Below are 25,675 nucleotides of genomic sequence, written 5' to 3' on the forward strand. Positions count from 1 at the left end.
GTGTGCCTTACCCCTAACCTGGACAAACAGTGCGGATAATTTTTTATCATTCTCTTTGCCAATGATCTGGAAAAATTGCAGCAAAACATTGATTCAAATTTCAGGAACTGCAGCTTGAAAGTAAGAATTACGGTTTGAAAACGAATATCAAAAAAATAATAATAATAAAAAAAATAACAGATTATGTACAATAAATTTACCAGACCAAAGAAAATTATGGTCGATGGACAAGAACTAAAAGAAGTGGAAAGGTATGTTTACCTTTGACAAGAAATTTTAACAGATGGAAATTGAACGGCGCATAAAATTTGGATGGCAAACATTTGGAAAGCTTAATATAGTCTTTAAGACAAACTTGCCACTCTGTCTCAAAGGAAACGTTTTTTGATCAGTATAGCCGTGCAGTTGTGGGAGACCACAGGTGGCGCCTTACCCTAAACACTATGATCAGTATATCCTTCCTATCCTAACATATGGTTGTGAAGCATGGGCATTGAATGCTAAAGCTTTACAAAGACAGGGTCACACGGAGAAGTATGGAGTGCCGAATTTTGTACATAACCAAAAGAGACCGAAAAACATGTGCATGGATTCGCCAAGAAACCAAAGTTTGTGATATTATTGAAAGAGCAAAGCGCTTAAAATAGAAATGGGCAGGTCGCATATCAATAAGCTCTGGCGATTGGCGAAACGAATTTTGGAATGGATGCCGCTTGACTCTAAACGCCTAAAAAAAAGACCAAAGATGAGATGAATCGATGAAATTGTGGAATTTGCTGGTGTACCCTGACAACAGAAAGCACAAGACCACAGTTGCTGTGAACGTGTTGAGGAGGCATTCATCCTGCAGGTGATTGACAATGGCTGAAGATGATGATGATCTCTGATGCGACTAAAATCCTATAACAAACAAACAGCTAGGAAACTTCTTGTATGTCATTGACAGACTCCTATGAGCTGTCCAAGCAGTTTGTCTTTACTGCTCGGAGAGCTTTCGTACTACAATTATCCACTACGTCTTTTTCATTTTCAACTATCTTGAATTTTCGCTACCAAATAGCAAGTCATTGCAGGATTAGTGTTACCCAAATGTCGTATACCTTGAATTTTTCAAGAACTGCAGCTTGAATGATGTACTTCAATGTCAATTTTCAGCCTATCCGATTAGTTTTTCTAGGTCCTGTTAAAGCATAAAACGATCATTGTGGGGGGGGGGGGGTGAGTGTAGGAACTTGAATTCAATCAACTGCTGTAACTGACCTGAACTTTTAATTAGTTTTTAATGTTAGTTTTGCATTATTATTGAATGCAAAACATGTCGTACATGCAGAATCATGATTCGCAGAAACTTTCACGGTATTATCACATTTTTCGCGCATATATGCAGCGTGTTTGATGAATTAAATCACCAGACATAGCTCAACAATTGCTCTGCATAGATGACAGTGAGTTACCAGAGTTAACATGCTCTAGCAGCCGATCAGATCACTCTTCTTCCACACCGAGATAGCAACCAGTATTGCCATATAGGTATAGCAGTAGCTCTGCCATATAGGTATGGCAATAGTACTTTGATTACTGTCTTTAAGACTGCAAAAAAACTAAGTAATTTTTCCTGCCAACCATAGCGATATGAAGTGTATCTACTGAAAGCTCTTTTGAATTATGTAAATCCTTTGCTCAATATTTTATATGATAAGGTTGTCTTAAAATATCTAGCTTTCTAATTTCAGTTTCAAGCTTCCCTTAACTAAAATATCTACTTAAATTTTCGAAGTAGTGAGGATGAGGTTGAGGAGCAGGAAATTACCAACAAAATTGTTAGGATTTCTCTAGGATGCGAATATAACAAAGACGTTCGAATTGCACCATTTCTTGTATTGCATTGTTTGATATAGCAAGGGAATGTATGTTACAATGAGCAACAAAGCTCGTGTTTCCATTGCTCCCCGTTGGAGGGGGTAAATGAACCTACATTGTGTGTGTGTGTTGTGTGATGTTAGTACCTGTAGCCTTTATTTGAGTGATAGGTTGTAGAAAAACAGCCGATCTCAATGGAAGTGCTCTTTGAAGCAGTGATTTGTTTGAGTTCATCTGATGGAGAGAAATTATCAGAAGTTCTCTGCACAAATGTTTTGTGGTTTAGTAATATGGGAAGTAATATGATCAAACTCTAAATGAAACATCAGCGTAGTATTATTACAGATATACAGATTTATAGCTCGGACACAGCATGGTTTTGTTAAGGGGAAGTCTTGCCTGACCAATTTGATTGGATACTATGATGCAGTCACAAAAGAACTGGATGCAGGGAATAGCTTTGATATTATATAATTGGATCTTAGAAAGGCTTTTGATACTGTTGCACATGGAAGACTGCTGCACAAATTGGAGCAGTGTGGCATTGGAGGCAAATTGCTGCTATGGATAAAGGGGTGGTTGAGGGGGAGAAGACAGAGAGTGGTAATCAATGGACACTGCTCATCGTGGACTAATGTTATTAGTGGAGTCCCTCAGGGCTCAGTGTTGGATCCATTATTGTTTTCTGTATTTATAAATGATATTGATGATGGTATATCAAGTCAAGCTTAATGTCCAAGTTTGCAGACGATACAAAGGTTGGCAGGGTTGTCAAGGACACTACTGACGCTATGCTGCTGCAACAGGATCTGGAAAGGTTGAGCAGGTGGGCTGGGAGGTGGCAAATGAAGTTTAACATTGACAAATGTAAAGTACTACACATGGGAAACAGCAACCCCAGAGCAACCTATCAACTCTGTGGTACTACACTGACAGTGGCAGAGAATGAAAGGGACTTGGGGGTGGTTGTGCAGGCAGATATGAAGTTCTCTGAGCAGTGCAGACGGGCTGCAAAAGCAGCTCATGGAGTATTGTCAATGATATACAGGAATTTTTCCAGCAGGGATAAGGAGGTGATTATTCCCTTGTATAAGGCAATGGTCAGGCCACACCTAGAGTACTGTATACAGGTGTGGAGGCCTCATTTCAAGAAGGATGTAGAGCTGCTGGAACGAGTATAGAGAAGGGCAACAAGATTAGTGAATGGAACAAAGGGGTGCTCTTACGAAGAAAGGCTTAAGTTTTGCAAATTACAGAGTCTGGAGACTAGGCACCAGCGAGGTGATCTGATAGAGGTGTATAAAGCCTTGAATGGTTTGAGCATGCTCAATGCTGATGGGATTCTTCCTCTAGCTCATAATAATCACCTGAGAGGGCATAAATTCAAATTGAGGAAAGACAGATGTAGGATAGACGTGCGGAAATTTGCCTTTAGCCAGCGGGTGGTTGGTTGGTGGAACAGACTTCCATCCCTTGTCGTGGAGGTTGATAGCCTAAATAAGTTTAAGGCTCAGCTGGACAGGTATTTTGAACGAACAGAGGGGTGAAGTGGAAGTGGTTTTTTTTTTTTTTTTGGCTGATGCTGCATAAGCTTACTTTCTTGCATCAAATGCCTCTACTAATGCTAATGCTAATGCTAAAGTGCTCTTTGAAGCAGTGATTTGTTTGAGTTCATCTGATGGAGAGAAATTATCAGAAGTTCTCTGCACAAATGCTTTGTGGTTTAGTAATATGGGAAGTAATATGATCAAACTCTAAATGAAACATCAGCGTAGTATTATTACAGATATACAGATTTCGTCTTTTCCACACCGTGTGGAAATGGCCTGGGTTTGACCCCTTCTCCCCCTTAACGAGAGAAACTTATATGAATGAACGTCTCGGTGATAGCACCACACTAAGAATAAGTAACAATATACTTCTCTTTGAAAAGGTGTTATTTATTTGAAGTCTAAGAGCAGAGCAACTCGTAAAGTGATTCACAGCCGCCGTAGCCTAGTGGTCAGGCGCACGGGTGCATAAGTACACTTACCTTGAGTAACCGGGGTTCAAACCTGTGACGGCTGAATACGGTGCTGTTTCTTGTATTGTCTATCTTGTTAACTCCTCTGACTATTTAGGCGTCCCGGAGTATAAACAGAAAATTTATTTTATATGTAGATCTGTATATCTAAGTACAAAAATGATGCTATGTGCTACTGTAGAATAGTCATATATATTTTCCGTATCTTCAGGCTTCCTGCCCTAAATTATTACATATCTCTCTATACAATAAAAAAGTTTTCCTCCTAGTGATATTTATTCGAGCCAATGGGAGAAGAGGGCGAGGCAGTTATGTCACTACAAATGCAATTAATTATTGACAACTGCCTCCATAACGTGCACGTGCTTCCCAGTCTAACATTTGATGTTCCATTTTAACGTTTTTTGTATATTAATTAATATTGTATACAGTGGTTGTAAATACTGAAGTTTAGTATTTTGTAAATATTTGTATACTTTGTAAATATTTCAGTGAAATATTTTAGTCTTGCTCTTTCGGATGCAACAATGTTCCTCGTGCATTATGAAACCCGAAGCAAAAGGCCTTTTCTAAGTGACCTATGTAAACGTAGGAAATAATTACATAGTGATATTTGTTCGACCTTGAAAATGCTGCGAACTACAAATGCACAGGTAAATAATTACATAGGTCATTTCCTGATTAGATGTCGATCACAGTGACATATTGTTTTTTTTTTTTTTTTTGTCTGGCGGCACCGGGGGTCTCCCCCAACTCCGCGTTTTTACTCTGTGTAGAATACAATACTCTGCATAATGCCAGGGTGTGTGTTTTGTGAAGTATTAGTAGAAGAAAGCTCTGGCAGGTTGAATCCTGGGGTAGCCTAGGCATCTAAGAGAGTCCCACAAAAAAAAAGATTGCGTAAATTGCGTGTGTTCTGTGTTCGATTTTCTGTTTGCTGGACGAAAAACTCGAGTTTCCTGGAGAAAAAGCCATGCTACCCTCCCCTGAGACCGATAACTCAGCCATGTTGTGAAAAATACCAGTAAAAATTCCTGTCGCCATCGACCGTACTCGAACTCAGGTCTTTTCCTCCCGGTGTGGAGAGGATGACGATTCTACTAACTGTACTACCCACGAGGGGCCAGCAAACAGAAAATACACACGCAATTTACCTCAATACACACGCAATTTACAGACAATATAGAAGAAGAAATATGGCCTTAGTCACTGATGCTCCTGTAATCCTACAACATTTGTTTGCTGGTTGAAAAATCTGATTTTCCGGGAAAATAAATTATGCAACCCTCGCCTGAGGCCAACTAACTCAGCAACGTTGTAAAAAAAGGCCCAAAAAATTTCCTCACGTCATCGACGAGATCCGAACTCATGTCTTTTCCATCGGTCCGGGGATGACGGTAATTCAACAACTGTGCTACCCACGAGAGCTAAAATTCTGTTATTGTTGAAAGTCCTGTATAATAACTGACATTACAAGCTCAAAGGGTCAATCTCCTGTTTGACATTTTATTATGCTACCACAGAAACAAAATATATATATCTAATATAAGGTTCACTGGGGATAAATATAGATTATTCAATTGAACTCAAGCCGTCTCTATTTTTCAGTAGATATGAGTCAGCGTGCTGTATATTCGAAATTGCACAGTACTGTATAGAGTATATATTTTTTCTGTACTTTACTTCAGCAAAATCTCTTGGATTTATTTGATGTCCTCAGAAGTAACAATGTTGAATGAAATGGAAATTAGTAAATCACTTAAATGGTCTTGAGTTATAGTCAATTAGTAAAATTTATTTCTGTCTATGCTCTAGCACAGCGATTTGAATCTGTTCAATGATGCAGGCTAATTTCAGAGCATGGCTGAGGTCGTTGGTCTCGGGCGAGTAGTGGAATGGCTTTTCTTTTGGAAATCTAGTTTATCGTTCAGAAAAACAATTTCCAAAAAGCTTTTGTGACCATTGCCATTCTATATATATATATATATATATATATATATATATATATATATATTTTTTTTTTTAATGTGTTTTATAAACATCTGACTGACTTGGATTTTTTTCCCTATGTCCACTGTAGTTACTGTTAGTTTGTCACACAAACTGATGCTGTTCATTCGTAATCACTTAGCGTTGATTAAAATCACCACTCTGCATGGTTTTCGATGTTTGAAAACTAATAGCTGTTATCAACTAATAACAGTTTTCTTACGCTGATTTCAAAAATGTTATTTTTTCTCCATCATGTACTTTTTTCACAAATCACTTAAGTTATTTCACGAGGTGTAATATTTGAGTAGACACTGCTCATCAAAATTAGCAGAACATGAGAAAACGCGGTGTGACTCGTGCAGCTTGCGATGTAGCAGAACAAAATTTGGTATGGTGGTGTACCATAGAATAACAATGAAATGAGAAGACAGCAAGAAACTTCGGACTGGTATAAGGGAAATTTATAGGGGGCTGTATAAGAATTGCCAAAATGGTCACATTACAGAAGTCTATACAAATTGCTAGAAAATATGATCACATGACATCAGTACGGCATATGATCCCCCCCCCCCAACGGCTAAACAGACCTGCCAGGGTGAACCACGCACGATATAAGTGTAGCTATGAGATTCTATGGCAAATACTATGAGATTCTATGGCAGCAAAGTCTGCGCTACTGGAATTCTTCCACTAGCGCAGACTTTGCTTACCAAGTGACCGAGGAGTTAGGCAGTCATTGGATATGTTCAGTTTCAAGATGTTCTTCCATCACTTGAGCTCTATGTGCCATGCGTTGTCGCCGTGAATGAAAAGAAAATCTGGGCTAATCGCACCCCTAAAAAGTCACACTTAGGGTTCGAGGATTTGTTCGCGGTGTCCCTATGAAAAAAAGTAAAGAGGGTTGCGGCCGTTGATCATTATTCCGCCCAACACGAGAACACCGCTTCCACCATAAGTGTCCCATTCTCTGATGTTGGAGGGATGGTACTGCATTCCTCGTTGTCTCCAAATGAAATGACGTTATAATCTGTTTTAGGCTAAAACGGGACTCATAAGAGACCAGAATTGTACCCCATTTGCCAGGACTCTAAGTCGCATGTTCATGGCACTGGTTACAACGAGCTCTGTGGCGGTGAGAGGTTAATAACATACCGCTGCTTCCTTGCACCGAGTCCATTTGAATTGAGCCTTCTTAACACAGTCCGGCTGGAAATGTTTTCATCTGTGACCGCAGCAACCTCAATAGACATTTGATGACAGGACATCGTAGGTTCCGTCTTGTTAGATCCAGATAGTGGCCTGTTTTGGTTGATGTAGCCCTCGGGCGACCTTGGTCAGCTCTTCTTGTAATGGTTCCAGTCTCCTGAAACTGCTTCCATTGTACCGAGACGGCACTGCCTGACAAGGAGGTGGCACGTTAAGCCAACTTGCCACCTCCACCTGCGACTGCTCGGCTTCAGTTGCCCAACAGCCAGCCATCTCAAAGAATCATCTAAACGACGATGACTTGCCATCCTGAATACTGGAGATGTGGCTATCCTGCTGAGCAAGCCAAAAAGCGGGAATGAAGTGATGTGGTTGCAACCCGTGTTTTTAGAGGCATAAATAATTTGCATAATGTGCGGCTCTGTAATGTGGTAGATCGATTCCCGTTGGATACTCGGAATTTGCATGCCAGGATGCCTATGATATCAAATGTTCGCCTTCGTTGGCACTGTTCAGGATAAAATATCAACGAAAATCATTTTGTTCTGTTAATTTTATCGAGCAGTGTATTAAGTTAGGAATAAATGCGGAAAATTTATAAACTATATCTTCACATGTTGGCAACACTGCCTTCAGTCGTTTGTTCCTTGACCTTGAGAGCTGCATCAGCAGTGTTTATCAGTGTGAGCTCAGTTTATTTTTGAGTTTATTGTGTCAAACCTGTGCTGAAAAGTGAGTAAAATACCTTCACGCAAGTGTTTGAACAATCTGAGCTTATTTTATTATATCTGTGGAAGTTATTGAAAGATAAGTGTGGGTTGATTATAAAGCGTGATGATCTGGTCCAATGTAGATTTAGAAATTCTTTGTGTGGTAGTGATCAGAAAGTCATCTCCTTTGTCGATTTGTACGAAGAATTAAAATATATGTGAAACCGTTTCGAAGAAAGTTATTCTCGCTAAAATCTTGCATTCCATGGGTTCATACAATTTGATGGCGTTATTAGCAGATCTTTTCTTGTTGTCGAGAATTTCCGGTATCAGTAGCCAGTTCTGAAGGAAGCTTTATAAAATATGAAGTTAATCAAAATCCACTTAAGCTTTCATAACGAAACAAGCTCGGTTGGATGGGCTGGCAATCTTATCAGTTGAACATGCCGTCACCAAGGATTTAGACCTGGATGAAATGATCGAAAGATTGACAGCTGTTAAGGTCCAAAAAGTTAACCTTTGAAGCAGAAAATTTAATGAATGTGTAGTAATTAATGCTACTTGTTTATTTAAATTTAAACTAATAAATTATATTTTTATTTTAAGATTTTAATAAAACGCATTGAATTGAATAAATAGTAAAAGCGCTGAAATCCAGTTAACGGTACACCCATCCTTCTAAATGGCTGTGAGAAGCGGGGGAAAGCAGTGATTGATAAGTTGTGACTCCGCACTCTCACTGCATCCCCCCCTCTTTGTTTCAGGCGGTCGTCACGTGACACGACGCCATTGCAGCGATAAATGCAAATTCGTATCGTTTGTTAGTCGTATTTGCTTGCTGGGTTTGCTGTTTATATTCGCTTGCTACGTGGTACCTCGTGTCGTCCTGAGTTAAAGAAAAGTGAAACTTGCAAATATTCATAAATTGTTCATATTTTTCCTTTAACATCTTGAGTACTGTATACAGGTCTGGAGGCCTCATTTTAAGAAGGATGTAGAGCTGTTGGAACAGGTACAGAGAAGGGCAACACGATTAGTGAATGGAACAAAGGGTTACTCTTACGAAGAAAGGCTTAAACTTTGCAAATTACAGTATCTGGAGGCTAGGCACCTGCGAGGTGATCTAAAGCCTTGAATGGTTTGAGCTTGCTATATAAGCTTGCTTTCTTGCATCATGTGCCCTTGCTAATGCTAAAAAAATTAATATTGGGTTATGTGGACATGTGTTTTTGTAAAGGGCGGCTCCTAGAACTTGAGTTCATCTCCGCCTCGTATCTCTGTGAAGAACAGTATCACTACAAACGGGCCAGATGTGTGTGACGTAGGTTTGTGTGTGTTCTGTTGTTCTATTCTGGCCTCTTGACTATCCGGAAGCATCAGTCACCTGGACAGATGATTCTGGGTACTCGTCCACACCACGGGAAGGTGGGCCAGTCCCAATGGAGCACGTACTGTCTGGATACGAGACTCTGAACCACCTGATGTTGCCAAAAGGTGAGCCAGATTTCTCTGGGGGCCCACTCCAGCGAGGGAAAAAAAAATAAATAAAATAATAATAATAATAACTAAAAAAAATAATAATGAATAAATAAATAATTATAATAATTCCCCGTGGTGAAAAATAAAATATATTAAATAAATAAAAATAAAAATAAAAATAATAAAATAAATAAATACATTCCCTGTGATTAAAAAAAAACAGAAAGAGAGAGCTGTCTGGCACCAATGACAGCCAAATCCCAGGTGTCAGAACAGAGCGCGAGTAAACAAAATGAAGCTAAGTAAATGAAAAAAAAAATAATAATTACAGAATAAATAAATAATTTTAATCCCACAGTGAAGAGGAAGTGTAAGTCGGGGTACCAGCAGAGAGAGAATAAGAAAAAAAAAAAAAAAAAAAAAATGGGAGTGTGGTTATCTATCCTGCACAGTGAGAAAGAAGAAAAGGTGAGCCAAGGCTGTTAGCTTGCCATGTGGTTCGTGTCGTCCTGAGTTTGTCGTGTATCCTGTTCCATCTTTCAGGTAAACTGTTTCGTTGTTTTTTGCTGTTGCGAGCCCGCATGCCAGGACTGATAAGGTGAGTTTTCTTTTCCCATCTCATTAACCTAGTATTGTGTCAGTTTTTACGTTCTTTAAAAAAAAAAAAAATCTATTGGCTTGCCACGTGCATATACAAAGAGGAATTTTATTGTTAATTGCACTTGTTAGTCGACTTTCATTTGTATTTAGTGAAAAAATGTTAGTTTTTACGCGACTTCGGTAGGGATTCAAGCAAAAACCGGTCGTTGGAAAAAAAAAATTGAGGGGTAATGTGTTTAATTGACTTTCATTTGTGTTTGGTGAAAAAAAGGTTAAGTTTTTAAGCGACTTCGGGAGGGATTTAAGCAAAAACCGGTCGTTGGCTTTACGTGGTATTACTTTTTGTTTCTTGTTTTGAAAAAAAAAATTGCTGTTTTCATGTTAATTTTTCTTTATTTTAACTCTGAGATGTTATGTTACGTGACATTTTCTCTTCCCCGAATAAATTGCATTTCTGTTGCTTGCTGCTCCCAAAAAATTGCCGTTTTGGCCTTAATTTTGTTATTTTTCAGCTCCGACGTACTGTTATGTTACGTGATATCCACCACGTGCAGTCGTCGAGAAGAAGAGGGGGAAAATCACTGAGTGGGCGGAGTTACGAACCTGAGTCACTGCTTTCCCCCCCTCTACTTCTCGACGCCATTTTGTACCGTTCTCTGGAGAATTACCAGTAAAAGTATCAAAAATTGTTTATCTTCAAACTGAAAAACCTTTTTCAGTTTATGTGAATGGGATGGGGATTCAGCCTCTAAAGTTAGCTCAATGTGCCCCATCCCTTTGACCCTCTTCTGCCTGCATATAGCGTATATTAAATATGCAATCATTGAAAGCTTTTCATTCTCATTTACGAGTACGTATGTTGCTTTCAGAAGGCCACATCTTGTAGAGTTACTGAAGTTGAGCAAAAAGTTCGTGAGATTGAGCTTAGTGCTTGTAAATCGAAACTGAGGTGCCAAAATTTATTTTTCTAAGTCGTAATTGAGATATTATTGAGTACAGTTAAACAGCGGTCGAAATAAAAAAAAAAATAATAATAAAATGACGCACCAGAATGGGGTTCCTAAGTGCTCCAATCCATTCCGAGACCTGGTTTTAAAACTTCGTTTTTTCCTAACGTGGATATCACGTTAAAATTAAATTAAATTCTGGGGAATACTCCAATCGGAATAGGGAATCGGCGTTGTGATCAGTTAGCGACCACGCTACCAGGCAACGCATTTCAAACTGTGCTGTTATTGAAGTCACAGTAGTAGATAATAGTATGCTACTACTCTGTGATTGAAGTTATGGTGCTGGAGTGAGTGAGATAAGTACTTTTGTTACTGTCGCCGTTCTGTTGACGTTGTTAAAAAAAAAATAATGGCTAACAAAGCCAAAAATGAGACATTTTGGCAGGATAGGGATATAAGATTTGACATATCTCCTCAGTAAGTTCTATATCCCATACCTGATGCTTTTATATATAAATAATTGAGGTATACTCCTCTTATTATTTTACTAATATATAAATAATAAAATAATACTTTGCTTCTTTTATTTTAGTGGGATGTGTTAGTAAATTTATATTTTATAAACAATGAAATAATATAGTAAATATAGTATCTGAATGTTACATACCTATTAGAAATATACTGGAAATTATTTCTTCAGAGCAAGTTATAGGGACTGAAAAACATGAACCTAATTGTACGGAATATGAACAGGACTGGCATTGTTACAGTTGCTTTACAATGTTTCAGTTGAATGTAGATGCAAAATGAGTATATTTTGCATCTACATTCACACATGAGGAGAACGCCAGAAGTTTATCAAAATCTAACAGGGAGCTAAGTGATTTTTTTTCTCTGTTTTATACTCCGGCACAACAACCAAGTTAGTAGAGTTTACAATAAATCGTCAATACAAATTATTATCGTATTTAGTAGTCACAGGCTTGAACCCCAGTCCACTCAAGGAACATATGCTATGTACTCTCGCTCCTGACCACTCGGCTACGTCAGCCCTTGTAATAACTTAGAGCAAAGTAGAGGTAGAGGAGAAAGGCACCTGGGATGGATGGGATCCATCCAGTTATATTAAAGGAGGCACCAAAGGAAATAAGCAAACCCTTAGCCATAATTATGAGATCTTCCTTGGACACGGGAGGTTCCCATGGACTGGAGATGTGAAAATGTATCCCCAATTCACAAAGGGGGTTCAAAAGGTGACATTAATTAGACTTGTTAGTTTAATTTGTGTTCCTGGAAAATAATGGAGTCACTGATTAAAGAAGAAGAAGAACTCTTTATTGCATACAAAACGCACATTCCGTACACAATACCCTTCACGGCTAAAAGCCAGAAGATTTGCAGGATCAGCTAGACAAGATTGCAGTAATAGTTAAGACACAGCATGGGTGCCGACCGGGCTAGCCGGGTGGGTAAATTACCTGCCTGGCAACCCAAAGGTCGTGGGTTGGAATCCCACCTCGGGCTTGGATCAGAGTGGAGCAAAAACTTTTAGAGTTTGATTGGATACTATGATGTGGTGACAAAGGTACTGGATGCAAAAAATTATTTTGATATCATAGACTTGGATTTCAGGAAAGCTTTTGATACTGTTGCACATGTAATACTGCTGTGCAAATTGGAGTGGTATGGCATTAAAGGCAAGTTGCTACAATGAATAAAGGGATGGTTGAGTGGGAGATGACAGAGAGGTGGTAATCAATGGACACTGCTCTTTTTGGATTAATATTATTAGTCCACGAAGAGCAGTGTCAATGACATGCTGGGCCCATTGTATTCATCAGTGATATTGATGAAGGTATATCAGGCTTAATGTCCAAGTTTGCAGATGATATAAAGGTCGGCATGGTTGTTAATGACAGTATGCTAGTGCAACAGGATCTAGATAAGTTGGGCAAATGGGCTGAGAAGGGGCAACTGAAAGTTTAACATTGACAAATGCAAAGTACTGTATGTGGGTAGCAGTAACCCAAGAGAAATATACCAACTGTGTGGTACTACACTAAGAAGTGGAGAATGAGAAAGACCTGGTCCCATGTAATTGTGCAGTTGGACTGGGGTGGGCAGAGGGGCATATGCCTCCTTAACCAAAAATTTAAAATTAAAGGAAAAGAATGCAGGAGGCATTCTAAAAAAAAAAAACTCAGAAGCCTGGTCTCCTTGCCCTCCCATCCCCTTACAGTGATACCTGGATATGCCACTGCAGTTAGATGAAGTTTGCTGAGCAGTGCAGATGGGCTGTCAGAGCAAGTCATGGAATCTTGTCAATAATATATAGGAATTTTGCTAGCAGGGACAAGGAGGTCACTAATTGCCCTTGTACAGAGCAATTAGTCAGGCCACACCGTGAGTACTGTGTACAAGTCTGGAGGCTTCATTTTAGGAAGGATGTAGAGTTGCTAGAATGAGTACAAAGAAGGGCAACAAAATTTGTGAGGGGAACAAAGGGGTGCTCTTACGAAGAAAGGTGCAAGTTCTGCAAATTGCAGCGCCTGGAGACAGCACCTGCCAGATGATCTGGTTGAGGTGTATAAGGCCTTGAACAGATTGAGCAAGCTCGATGCTGATGGGATTCTTCCTCTTGCTCAGATTACGAACCTGAATATAGAATAGTTGTAGAATAGTTGTGTGGAAATTTGCCTTTAGCCAGCGGGTAGTTGATTTCTTGAACAGACTTCCATCTTTTGTTGTTGAAGTTGATAGCTTAAATAAATTTAAGGCTAAACTAGACAAGCATTTGGAGTGAATGGATGGGTGAAATGGGAGGGGTTTTTTTGGCTGATGCTGCATGTTGTCTTGCTTGTTGTCTTGCATTGTATGCCTTGTATGCTGATGAAGCTTGTTATCTTGCATTGTATGCCTCAACTAATGCTAATTAGACTTCGCACAATGATATTTTTACTTATTATGAATTTATTACTACAAAACTTTTTTCCTTCCATATTTCGTTATTGTCTTGAAATGTGTAACCGCTGAGCAGTGCAACCAATCTGCCAAGACCAGCTCATGGGATTTTGTCACTGATATTCAGGAATTTTGTTAGCAATGTTAAGGAGGTGATTATCCAATTTTATAAGCAATGGTGAGGGCAAATCTTGAGTAGTGCATAGAGGTTTGGAGGCCTCATTTTAGGAAGTGTGTAGAGCTGCTGGAACAAGTACAGAGAAGGACAATGTGATTAGTGAAGGGAACAAATGGGTGCTCTTACCAAGAAAGGCTTCACTTCTGCAAATTGCAGTATCTGGAAACTAGGCACCTGCTAGATGTTAGATGTTTAGAACTTTGAATGGATTTAACAATCTCAGTGCTGATTGGATTTGGGTGTGCCATGCCCATACTCACCAGATGTGAGCCCTGTGCAGTAATATGATCAAAGTAGATGATGTGCTGTGGCACTACTTCCACCTTCCCAAACAATCATAGATACAAAAGCCATTTCACACTACATAATTTTCAGAAAAAGAGCTATGAAAGGGAAGTTTCCTTGAAGGGGAGAAAAGGGGAAGGGAATTAGGGAATGTGTTTATTATCATCAAATATTCTAATAGAGCAGGAGGTATTTAGCAGAGCCATTCATGACTTTTGGCACCTAGATACAGACATTAAAGTGCCTTTTCCTTTCCTCTACACGAAGAGAACCCAATAATACTCTATCCATTCCCCCACCTCTCACACTCCAAGTATATGAGAGATCTCAAACCCAACAGTGTATTCATTTTGCTACTCTTGGAAGGTGGCAGTCTGGATGTATCGCTTCCATGGTCCGGTCTATGGATTTATATTAATTAGTACAGATATACCTTGTTTTAATAACATTTCACTTAACCCCATATTTGTCATTGAGGTTGATTCAACCCTATGCAACTAATGGCAATTTGGGCTGCTTCTACTCTGTCCACACAGCTGAAACAACTAGCACCTATTGTTGAAAATGTTTTTTTTTTTTTTTTTTTTTTGTTTTTTTTAATTGGTTGCAGAAATTTCTAGAAATGTTTGTTAATTATTGCATAACTATGAAAAATTAGTAAAAATTGAGAGCTAAAGTTAATTATATGTATGTGCTACATGTCATGTATAAATATCGATAGTGATTTTGCTTTACTACCACTTGTTTTCCTCCAATTGGTAACACTCTCTAGCTTAATGACATTGTTGCTTCAACTGGAATTATACTGTTTACATTCATGTCACATTTCATACAGGCACCTCCGTAGCCAGGTGGGCCGGAACAGTAGTGCATAGCACACGCTTCATGATTAGACTGGGGTTCGACCCCCCTTTCCCACCAAATATGGAGGATGTGAAAAGGTCAGGGAATGACCACCACATATCCCCGGAGCAATATGGCCTTAGCTGCTAATACTCCTAAAAACCAAATAACAAACAAACATTTCATACAGTGAGTGCTGCTGTTGGTGAAGCATGCTCCTTGAACCAAAGCATAGGTTTAAGGGTGCAATTTTTAAATTTGCACTTACTCCCTGACAGGTCTAAAGTGAGTTTTTTTTTTTTTTTTTTTTTAATTTTCAAAAATGAATTAAAAATGTTTTTAATATAGAACATGAATTTTCAGTTGTTCATAAAATATTTAAATTATAGCTTACATAAAAAAATTAACAATTTTTAATTGTTTTCTACTGATTTTTCAAATTTTCACAGGCAGAAAGGAATTTCACATTTTTGTGTGACCAATACAGAGTTAATGACATTTCATTATAATGACACTTTTGTAACTTCCACCAGTATTTGATTTGTGATATCCCTCACTTTGTTATAACGACATCTTAAAAATAATTTCTAGAAATGTTATGTTGTTTGTTATTTGGTTTTTTTTAGGAGCATTAGCAACTAAGGCCATATTTCTCCGGAGATATATGGTGGTTATTCCACTGACCTTTCCGCATCCACCGTATTTGGTGGTTATGGGCTCGAACCCTAGTCTAATCAAGAAGCGTGTGCACGCACTGCTGCTCCTGGCTACGGAGCCGCCATTTCTAGAAATATTAAGAGCACCAGCAAATAGCATCTCTACAAGCTGATAAAAAATAAAACCATTGTTGTGACATTTACTAACAAACTGAAGTTTCATTTAGTAGAGGTACTTTCTATGCTATTTTTACTTAACCTGTGCTTTCTTAGTTCATTTAGTGGTTTCCCTTCAGTAATTTCTTTTAGAATGATTCCAAAATGCTCATGAAAGGAGCAGTGTGGAAGCAAGTTAAGATCTTAAATATAACTAGAGCTTGCAGGAAACTATGGTATGTTTGTAAGTGCAAGATATATATACAAAGAAACAGTAGAGACTGCAAAAAAGGCTATGTTGGATAATGTTGAGGAGGCTGATATGGTTTATTTTCTCAAATCACATAGTACATATTTTACTACCAGAGAATGCCTTGATAAGGAATGCAGAAATGGAATTTGGGGAGTATGTGTACAGGAAGAATAGACAGGATAGGAAAGTAGGAGGGGTTATGCTATTAGTTAAGAAACGCATAAAATCCAAGGAAGTACAGCCAATCGACATGGCTGGACAGTGTGCAGTGTCGAGTCAGTTTGGTGTGACATAAGCACTGGGAAATCAAAATTGAGAGTAGGAATGTTTATAGGCCTAATGACTGAGTATAATAAACAACTGTACAGATAAATAGTGGGCCAGTAAATCAGTCTTATAATGGGGTATTTTAATTTCTCAGATATTGACTGGAATTTGTGGGTTCGTCACTCACACACTAGCAAGGCTTTTGTGGATTTATTGGATGATTGTTTTCTACAGCTGCATGTTCAGGAGGCAACTAGAGGGAGTAATACTCTTGATGTGATTATCAGTAGTGATTCTTCGTGCATCAAGAATCTGCAAATAAAGGAACCACTAAGTGGCAGTGATCACAGTATGCTAAAGTTGGATTTACTCAAAGAGGTAACTACCATCTGGGTAAAGGGAAGGGTTTTTGCTTTCGTAAAGGCGACTGTGGAGGTCTGAAACAGTATTTAAATTCTATACAGTGGGACCACCTGATGATGTTGCCAACAGCAAATTCAAAATAGCATTCAAAGAATTAATCTTGGAAACTACTAGCCTTTTATACCAACTAAGAAATATTGTTAAAGGTTTAGGCCTAAATGGATGTCAAATGAACTAATGAAACATGTGGCAGAGAAGAAAAATGCATGGGATACATATAAATTAATGGGTGACACCAGTGGTGGGATTCAGCCGGTTCGCACCGGTTCGGTAGAACCGATATCTAATTTTTTTTTTTTTTTGAGTTCGGCGAACTGGTTGTTAAAATTGCACTTGTGATCAGGGTTCTCTCTAAGATGGGCGCCTGGGCAGCCACCCAATGTGGAAATCAAATTTACATTCCTTACTCTTCTTTAACGTTCATCTACGCAACAGCGTATTCCAAGTGCCCGTAGTAATGTTCATTCCGTCCATAGGTGAAAAAAATTAGATGGAACTATGCTTGTAATATTTATTTATTCATTTCATAAAACTCATCATACCTTTGATGAAATACTACATTTTTATTCCCTCGCGTTTGTAACTTAAGTAAACGAATATATAACGTAGGGAGAAAAAGTGCCAAACAACCAGGGGGGATGACACACTGTTATTTGTTTCAGCTTTGTGTTACCCTAAATTCACACGAGATATTATGAGTGTGTTGGTGTTCCCCGATCAATAAAAACAATAGGAAGCTAGGACACAACGAACCAAGAGAAATATAGACAATAAGAAACCAAAATCAGAATTGGCCTTGGATGGTACAGAACAGTCACAAGCACAACCACTCCAACTTGAAGAAAGCGGCACGTCAATTATTGAAATAAAAAAACAACAACTCCAAAATTGAAAATAATCTTCCCGAATGCTGGACAGTGCAACAATATAACAATTTTAAAGAAAAATATGATGGACTGGTAATTTTTAACAAAAAGTTAGGTTGCGAGTATTGTGCAAAATATGACTTTATAAAAGAGAAAAGTGTTCATGTGTCAAAAGAATGGAAAAGAATGGCATCAGGGAAAAATAAAGAGGTACACCAGGCTTCTCTAAGGAAAAAATGTGAAAGAACATTTTTCATCAAAAGCTCATAACATTTGTAAAACGAACTTAAAACAATGCGAGCAGGAATCAGTAACAAAAGTAATAGATACGATGAGTGAAAAATATTTAAGTGCTATTTGTAGAGTGTTTAATACAGTTTACAGGCTGGCAAAAAGATGTAACCGTTTTCAGACATAGAAAATGAGATAGAAGTGCAAATTAAAAATGGATTAGATATGGGAATAGGAACACATTCTCGTAAAACTGCTGTGAAAGTAGTTGATTTCATTGCAAAGGAAATTAAAAAAGAAATATTTAATAAAATTATTGAAAATAATCTGAAAATATGTTTGATTATTGACGAAGCTTCAACGATATCCTGCAAACCAGTTATTATACTTTTCTTAAAAGTTGAGGATTCAGTTACATCACCAACAATTTTCGTTGAACTAGTTGAATTGGAAAAACAAGATGCAGAGACAATATGTTCTTCAGTTATGGAAAGTTTAAATGATGTTGGGCTTACTAAGAACTACTTAGAAAAAAATTTAATAGGATTTTGCTCCGATGGTGCCAGCATTATGCTTGAGAGAAAATCTGGAGTGAGCACTAGGATTGCAAAAGAGTTTCCAAACATAATAATATGGCACTGTTTAAATCATCGCCTCCATCTTGTTTTAGATGATTCGATAAAGGAAATAAAGCAAGTAAATCATTTTAAAATATTTATTGATAAGATATATACTATTTTTCATCAATCCAATAAGAACCAAATTGAACTTTCCAAAATATCCGGAATTTAAATTATAAAGATTAGTAGAGTTTTGGGACCAAGATGGGCTGCCTGTAGTTTAAGGTCAACCCTAGCTGTGGCGCGCTTATCCAGCGCTACATCACTATTTTTATTCAAATAAAAAAGTACTTAGGTATGGCTGCCCGTCTTGAAAATATATATTTTATAACTGATTTGGCATTGATGATTGATATTTTAAACGAAATTTCTCTTCTTTCAAATGCACTGCAAGCAAGAACCATAGGCATACTAAAGGCTGAAAAACTTGTGATAAGATCTATTAAAGCATTTCAAATGCTCGGAAAGGAAAAGGGTCCATTCGAAAAAAAAGCTGATGAATTAATTACTTCAGAAACCTTCAAAAATATAAAATTTGTATAAAATCATCGATTTGTCAGGAAAGACTTTTAGAAAACATCGTAACGAATTTGAAAAAAAGATTAATGGATTGTGAACATTTAAAAGCAAATTGTAGCCAATTTCAAGATAGGAATAAATTACAATTTCTCAATTTTTTGGAGACAGATTACTGGAATATTGAAGAAGTACTGGTTCCGTGGAAAGCAGCTGAAGAACAATTGCTCGTATTTATTGACATTTTTAATTACCAAATTGATTTTAATGATTATTGAGATTTCTTCGAAAACGTTTTAAAAAATTCCCAGAATTATGCAATTCCTGAAAGTGTTCAAAGAGCTAAAAATATTGTCAGAACATTTACTGTAAGTTCAGCAGAAGCGGAAAGAAAATTTTCAAAGATGAACATAATATGTTCAGAGAAGAGAAGTCACCTAACTGTTTCTAATAAATCAAACACAATGACTATTAGTCTAATTGGCCTACCTCTAAAGGAATGGGATCCTACTCCTACAGTCAAAAGATGGTTAAGGATAAATCACTCAGCCGATGAAGCTCGGATAAAAGCGAAATTGCAAGTGAGGACGCCAGTCAAGAAGCAATAACATTTTCATTGTTTTTTGTCAGGTATTATTTCATATTTTTTCATTAATATTTTAAAACTCTTTCTTATAACATAATCTAGTTTTGTGGACCTTTTTTATTGTTCTTATTTAAGTATTAATTGCATGAAATAATAAATTACCTTTCGATATATAGTTTTTTTATACCTAGAATGGTCATTAGGGCAGCGAACCGGTTGTTAAATTATTTGAATCCCACCACTGGGTGACACGGAGGCCTATGATAGATATAAGCTGGTCTGTAACCAAGTCACAAAGAAGGTTATGCAGGCAAAGGATGCAAAGAAAAATGGCAAAGATTTCTTTACTTATGTAAACTCTAGAAGGAAGGAGATGAATCAGATTGGTCCACTGGATATCGATGGTTCAACTGTTGATGATCCTGCTCAATAGCTAACAAACTAAATGAGTATTTTGCATCTACATTCACCCATGAGGAGTTATTCAGGGAGGGCAATGCGAGAGGTGAATTAAACTCTGGCAGTGAGGTAGATGATTTTGTAATAACTGAAAGCAAAGTGGAGAAATTGTTGAAGATAAACATAACAAAGGCACCTGGGGTGAATGGGATCTATCCAGTTATATTAAAGGAGCCAGCAAAGGAAGTAAGCAAACCCTTACCATAATTATGAGAGCTTCTTTGGACTCAGGGTACCCATGGACTGGAGATGTGCAAATGTGACCCCAATTCACAAAGGAGGAACAAAGGGCGACACAAGTAATTACAGACCTGTTAGTTTAACTTCTGTTCCAGGGAAATTAATGGAGGCACTTGTTAAAGAAGCACTGCAAGATCATCTAGACAAGACTTCAGCTATAGCTTGGGCACAGCATGGTTTTGTTAAGGGGAAGTCTTGTCTGACCAATTTTATTGGATACTATGATGTGGTCACAAAGGAACTGGATGCAAAGAATAACTTTGATATCGTATATTTGGATCTTAGAAAGTCTTTTGATACTGTTGCACATGGAAGACTGCTCCACAAATTGGAGCAGTGTGGCATTGGAGGCAAATTGCTGCTATGGATAAGGGATGGTTGAGTGGGAGAAGACAAAGAGTGGTAATCAATGGACACTGTTCTTTGTGCACTAATGTTATTAGTGGAGTCCCTCAGGGTTCAGTGTTGGGTCCATTGTTGTTTTCTCTATTTATTAATGATATTGATGATGGTATATCAGGCTTAATGTCCAAGTTTGCCGATAATATGAAGGTTGGCAGGGTTGTTAATGACAGTACGCTGCTGCAACAGGATCTAGAAAAGTTGAACAGATGGGCTGAGAGGTGACAACTGAAGTTTATCATCGACAAATCTAAAGTACTGCATATGGGAAGCATTAACTGCAGAGTAACGTACCAATTGTGTGGTACCACTGACAGTGGATCTGGGGATAATTGTGCAGGCAGATATGAAGTTTTCTGAGCATTACAGATGATCTGCAAGAGTAGCTCATGGTATCTTGTCAATGATATACAGGAATTTTTCTAGTAGGGATAAGTAGGTGATTATTCCCTTGTATAAGGCAATGGTCAGGCTACACCTTGAGTACTGTATACAGGTCTGAAGGCCTCATTTTAGGAAGGATGTAAAGCTGATGGAGCAAGTGCAGAGAAGGGCAACAATATTATGGAATGGAAGAAAGGGTTGGTCTTATGAAGAAAGGCTTAAGTTTTGCAAATTAAAGTGTCTGGAGACTAGGCACCTGTGAGGTGATGTGATTGAGGTGTATAAAGCCTTGAATGGTTTGAGCATGCTCAATGGTAATGGGATTCTTCCTGTTGCTCAGAATAACCATCTAAGAGGGCATAAATTCAAATTTAGGAAAGCCAGTTGCAGGATAGATGTGCAGAAGTTTGCCTTTAGCTAGTGTGGTTGATTGCTGGAACAAACTTCCATCTGTTGTTATAAATGTTGATAGCTTAAATAGATTCAAGGCAGAACTAGACAAACATTTGGAGCTAGTGGATGGGTAAAATTAGATATGTGTTTTTTTTTTTTGGCTGATGCTTTCTTTCATCATGGCCCAGGGGCTCTCATCTGGTGAGTATGGGCTTGGCACATCCAGGGTCCTAAGCAGATATCATCATTCTTCTCTTTCTTGGTGATTCCCTTCTATTTCTCTCTGCCTGTCGGGGGTAACTCAAATTTTTTTTTGGCTGGTGCAGCAAAAGCCTCTGGCATCCTTGCACCATAAGGATAATAATAATAATGTGCCTTTACTAATGTTAAATTGAAAACCAGATGATGCAAAACATGGTTGAAAAAATATCTCCAGAAATTAATAACAACCAAGTGCACATCAGAAATTTTTATCTATTACTTATAGCTAAATAGCTGTTATAGGAAAAGCAGAGTACATAGATTTTGGTAAATGAATTTGAAGTATTGCTCAAAGGATCAAAGGCGGATATTGTTGGGACATCAGAGACGTGGTGTCACACAGATAAGGAATGCAGAACTGGAATTTGGGGAGTACAACGTCTACAGAAAGAATAGACAGGATAGGAAGGGAGAGGGGGTTATGCTATTAGTTAAGAAACACATAAAATTCAAGGAAGTGAAGCCAGTCGACATCGCTGGACAGTGCAGTATAGAATCAGTTTGGTGTGACATTAGCATTGGGAGATAGAAATTGAGAGTAGGAGTGTGCTATAGGCCTAATGACTGATAAGTATAATAAGAAACTGTACAGAGAAATAGAGTGGGCCAGTACATCAGAGAGTCTTATAATGGGGGATTTTAATTTTCCAGATATTGACTGGAATTTGTGGGTTGGTCACTCACACACTAGCAAGGCTTTTGTGGATTTATTGGATGATTGTTTTCTACATCAGCATGTTCAGGAGGCAACTAGAGGGAGTAATACTCTTGAGTTGATTATCAGTAGTGATTCTTCATGCATTAAGAATCTGCACTTAAAGGAACCACTAGGTGGCAGTGATGACAGTGTGCTGAAGTGGGACTTACTCAGAGGTAACTACCATTAGGGGTAAAGGGAAAGGTTATTGCTTTCGTAAAGGTGACCACGATGGTCTGAGACAGTATTTAAATTCTATACAGTGGGCCCAACTGAAGATGCTACCAACAGCAAATTCAAAATGGGAAGCATTCAAAGAACTTATCTTGGAAGCTACTAGGCTTTACATACCAACTAAGAAATATTGTTCAAAGTTTAGGCCTAAATGGATGTCAGATGAACTAATGAGACATATACTAGAGAAGAAAAATGCATGGGATACGTATAAATTAATACATGACACAGAAGCCTATGATAGATAGAAGTTGATCTGTAACCAAGTTACAAAGGAGGTTAGGCACGCAAAGGCAGATTATGAGAAATCTTTGGCAAGGGATGCAAAGAAAAACAGCAAAGTTCTTTTCTTATGTAAACTCTAGAAGGAAGGGGATGAATCACATTGGTCCATTTGATATCGATGGGTCAACTGTTGATGATCCTGCTCAGGTAGCTAACAAACTAAATGAATATTTTGCATCGACATTCACACATGAGGAGTTATTCAGCGAGGGGAATGCCAGAGGTGTATTCAACTCTGGCAGTAAGCTAGAGCATCTTGTAATAACTGAGAGTAAAGTGGAGGAGAAATTGTTGAAGATAAATACAAGAAAGGCACCTGGTGTGGATGGGATCTATCCAGTTATATTAGAGGAGGCAGCCAAGGAAGTCAAATGTTGACCCCAATTCACAAAGGAGGATTAAAGGCCGACACAAGTAATTATAGACCTGTGAGTTTAACTTCTGTTCCAGGAAAATTAATGGAGGCACTGGTTAAAGAAGCACTGCAGGATCATCTAGACAAGACTTCAGTTATAGCTCGGACATAGCACGGTTTTGTTAAGGGGAAGTCCTGCCTGACCAATTTGATTGGATTCTATAATGCAGTCACAAAAGAACTGGATGCAGGGAATAACTTTGATATTATATACTTGGATCTTAGAAAGGCTTTTGATACTGTTGCACATGGAAGACTGCTGCACAAATTGGAGCAGTGTGGCATTGGAGGCAAGTTGCTGCTATAGATAAAGGGGTGGTTGAGGGGGAGAAGACAGAATGGTAATCAATGGACACTGCTCATCGATGACTAGTGTTATTAGTGGAGTCCCTCAGGGTTCAGTGTTGGGTCCATTATTGTTTTCTGTATTTATAAATGATATTGATGATAGTAAATCAAGTTTAATGTCCAAGTTTGCAGATGATACAAAGGTTGGCAGGGTTGTCAAGGATCTGGAAAGGTTGAGCAGATGGGCTGAGAGGTGGCAAATGAAGTTTAACATTGACGAATGTAAAGTACTACATATGGGAAGCAACCCCAGAGCAACGTATCAACTCTGTGGTATTATACTGACAGTGGTAGAGAATGAAAAGGACCTGGGGATAATTGTGCAGGCAGATATGAAGTTCTCCGAGCAGTGCAGACGGGCTGGAAGAGTAGCTCACGGTGTCTTGTCAGTGATATACAGGAATTTTTCTACCAGGGATAAGGAGGTGATTATTCCCTTGTATAAGGCAATGGTTGTCAGGCCACACCTTGTATACAGGTCTGGGGGTCTCATTTCAAGAAGGATGTAGAGCTGCTGGAACGAGTACAGAGAAGGGCAACAAGATTAGTGAATGGAACAAAGGGGTGCTCTTACGAAGAAAGGCTTAAGTTTTGCAAATTACAGTGTCTGGAGACTAGGCACCAGCGAGGTGATCTGATAGAGGTGTATAAAGCCTTGAATGGTTTTAGCATGCTCAATGCTGATGGGATACTTCCTCTTGCTCAGAATAATCACCTGAGATGGCATAAATTCAAATTGAGGAAAGACAGATGTAGGATAGACGTTCGGAAATTTGCCTTTAGCCAGCGGGTGGTTGGTTGGTGGAACAGACTTCCATCCCTTGTTGTGGAAGTTGATAGCCTAAATAAATTTAAGGCTTAGCGGGACAGGTATTTCGAACGAATGGAGGGGTGAAGTGGAAGCGGTTTTTTTTTTTTTTTTTGGCTGATGCTGCATAAGCTTGCTTTCTTGCATCATATGCCTCTGCTAATGCTAATGTCAATTGACTCGCATTTTAAATGAATTCAAACATCGTATCTGTAATAGAAGCTTCAGTGTCTGCGACTGACCAAATCAGAAATTAATTTTTTTTTAATTCAGCCATTTTCCTATTTTCTGTGTTTATAACCTTAATGGTGATGGTTCTATCTTAAATAAACCAACACAAGGTTTCTACCTTTTCTTTTTATTATGCTGTTTTATATAGCTAGACTATTGCCATTACTTCAATTATGCAAAAAAAAAAAGGTACACCTACTTTTTTTCCCTCTTATTGTATTATACTCTAATAACTTATATTTAAGATTTACTACTAAAATTTTTCCTTGTAATATATCATTATAACATGGAAGTTAATACCAGCTGTATGGTACCACACTCAGAAAAAACAGAGAAAGAAAAAGGCTTGAGTATAGTTGTGCATTCAGATGCAAAGTTCTCTGAGCAGTGTGGATAGACTGTTAGGACAACGCATGGAGTTTTTTCAGTAATATACAGGAATTTTTCCAGTTGGGATAAGGAGTTAATTATTCAGCTGTATAAGGCAATGGTTAGGCCACATTTTGAGTACTGCATACAGGTATGGAAGCCGCATTTTAAGAAAGCTATGGATCTGTTGGAACGGGTACAGGGAAGAACATTCAGAATAGCAAAGGGAACAAAAGGGTATTCTTATTAAGAAAGACCAGTTCTGCAAATTGCAGCATCTGGAAACTAAGCACCTGTGAGGAGCTCTGATTGTGGTGTTTAAAGCTTTGAATGGGTTTAGTTAGCTAAATGTTGATGGCATTTAGCTAACTAAATGCCATCAACATTTAGCGGAAATTTGTCTTTAGTCTGCAGGTAGTTGATTGTAACAAATTTCAATCTGGTGTGGAATTGGGTAGTTTGAATAAACTTAAGGTAGAACTAGACAA

The 25,675-nt window shown here is 38.2% G+C and overlaps 1 protein-coding gene across 3 annotated transcripts in view; it reads left to right on the forward strand.

Moving 5' to 3' along the window:
- The first annotated feature begins 11,122 nt into the window (after nt 1-11,122).
- Nucleotides 11,123-25,675, forward strand: part of BBS5 (Bardet-Biedl syndrome 5 protein) — a 121,998-nt gene continuing 107,445 nt past the window's right edge. For all 3 annotated transcript variants that reach the window (XM_090380759.1, XM_090380762.1, XM_090380766.1), the window contains exon 1: nt 11,123-11,297. In XM_090380759.1, coding sequence (XP_090236885.1) covers nt 11,230-11,297 — 68 coding nt within the window. In that variant the 5' untranslated portion in view covers nt 11,123-11,229. The remainder of the gene's footprint in view (nt 11,298-25,675) is intronic.

The sequence above is a fragment of the Mastigoproctus giganteus genome, chromosome 1 (assembly GCF_048544385.1).
Source record: "Mastigoproctus giganteus isolate SK-2022 chromosome 1, ASM4854438v1, whole genome shotgun sequence".
Lineage (NCBI taxonomy): Eukaryota > Metazoa > Arthropoda > Arachnida > Uropygi > Thelyphonidae > Mastigoproctus > Mastigoproctus giganteus.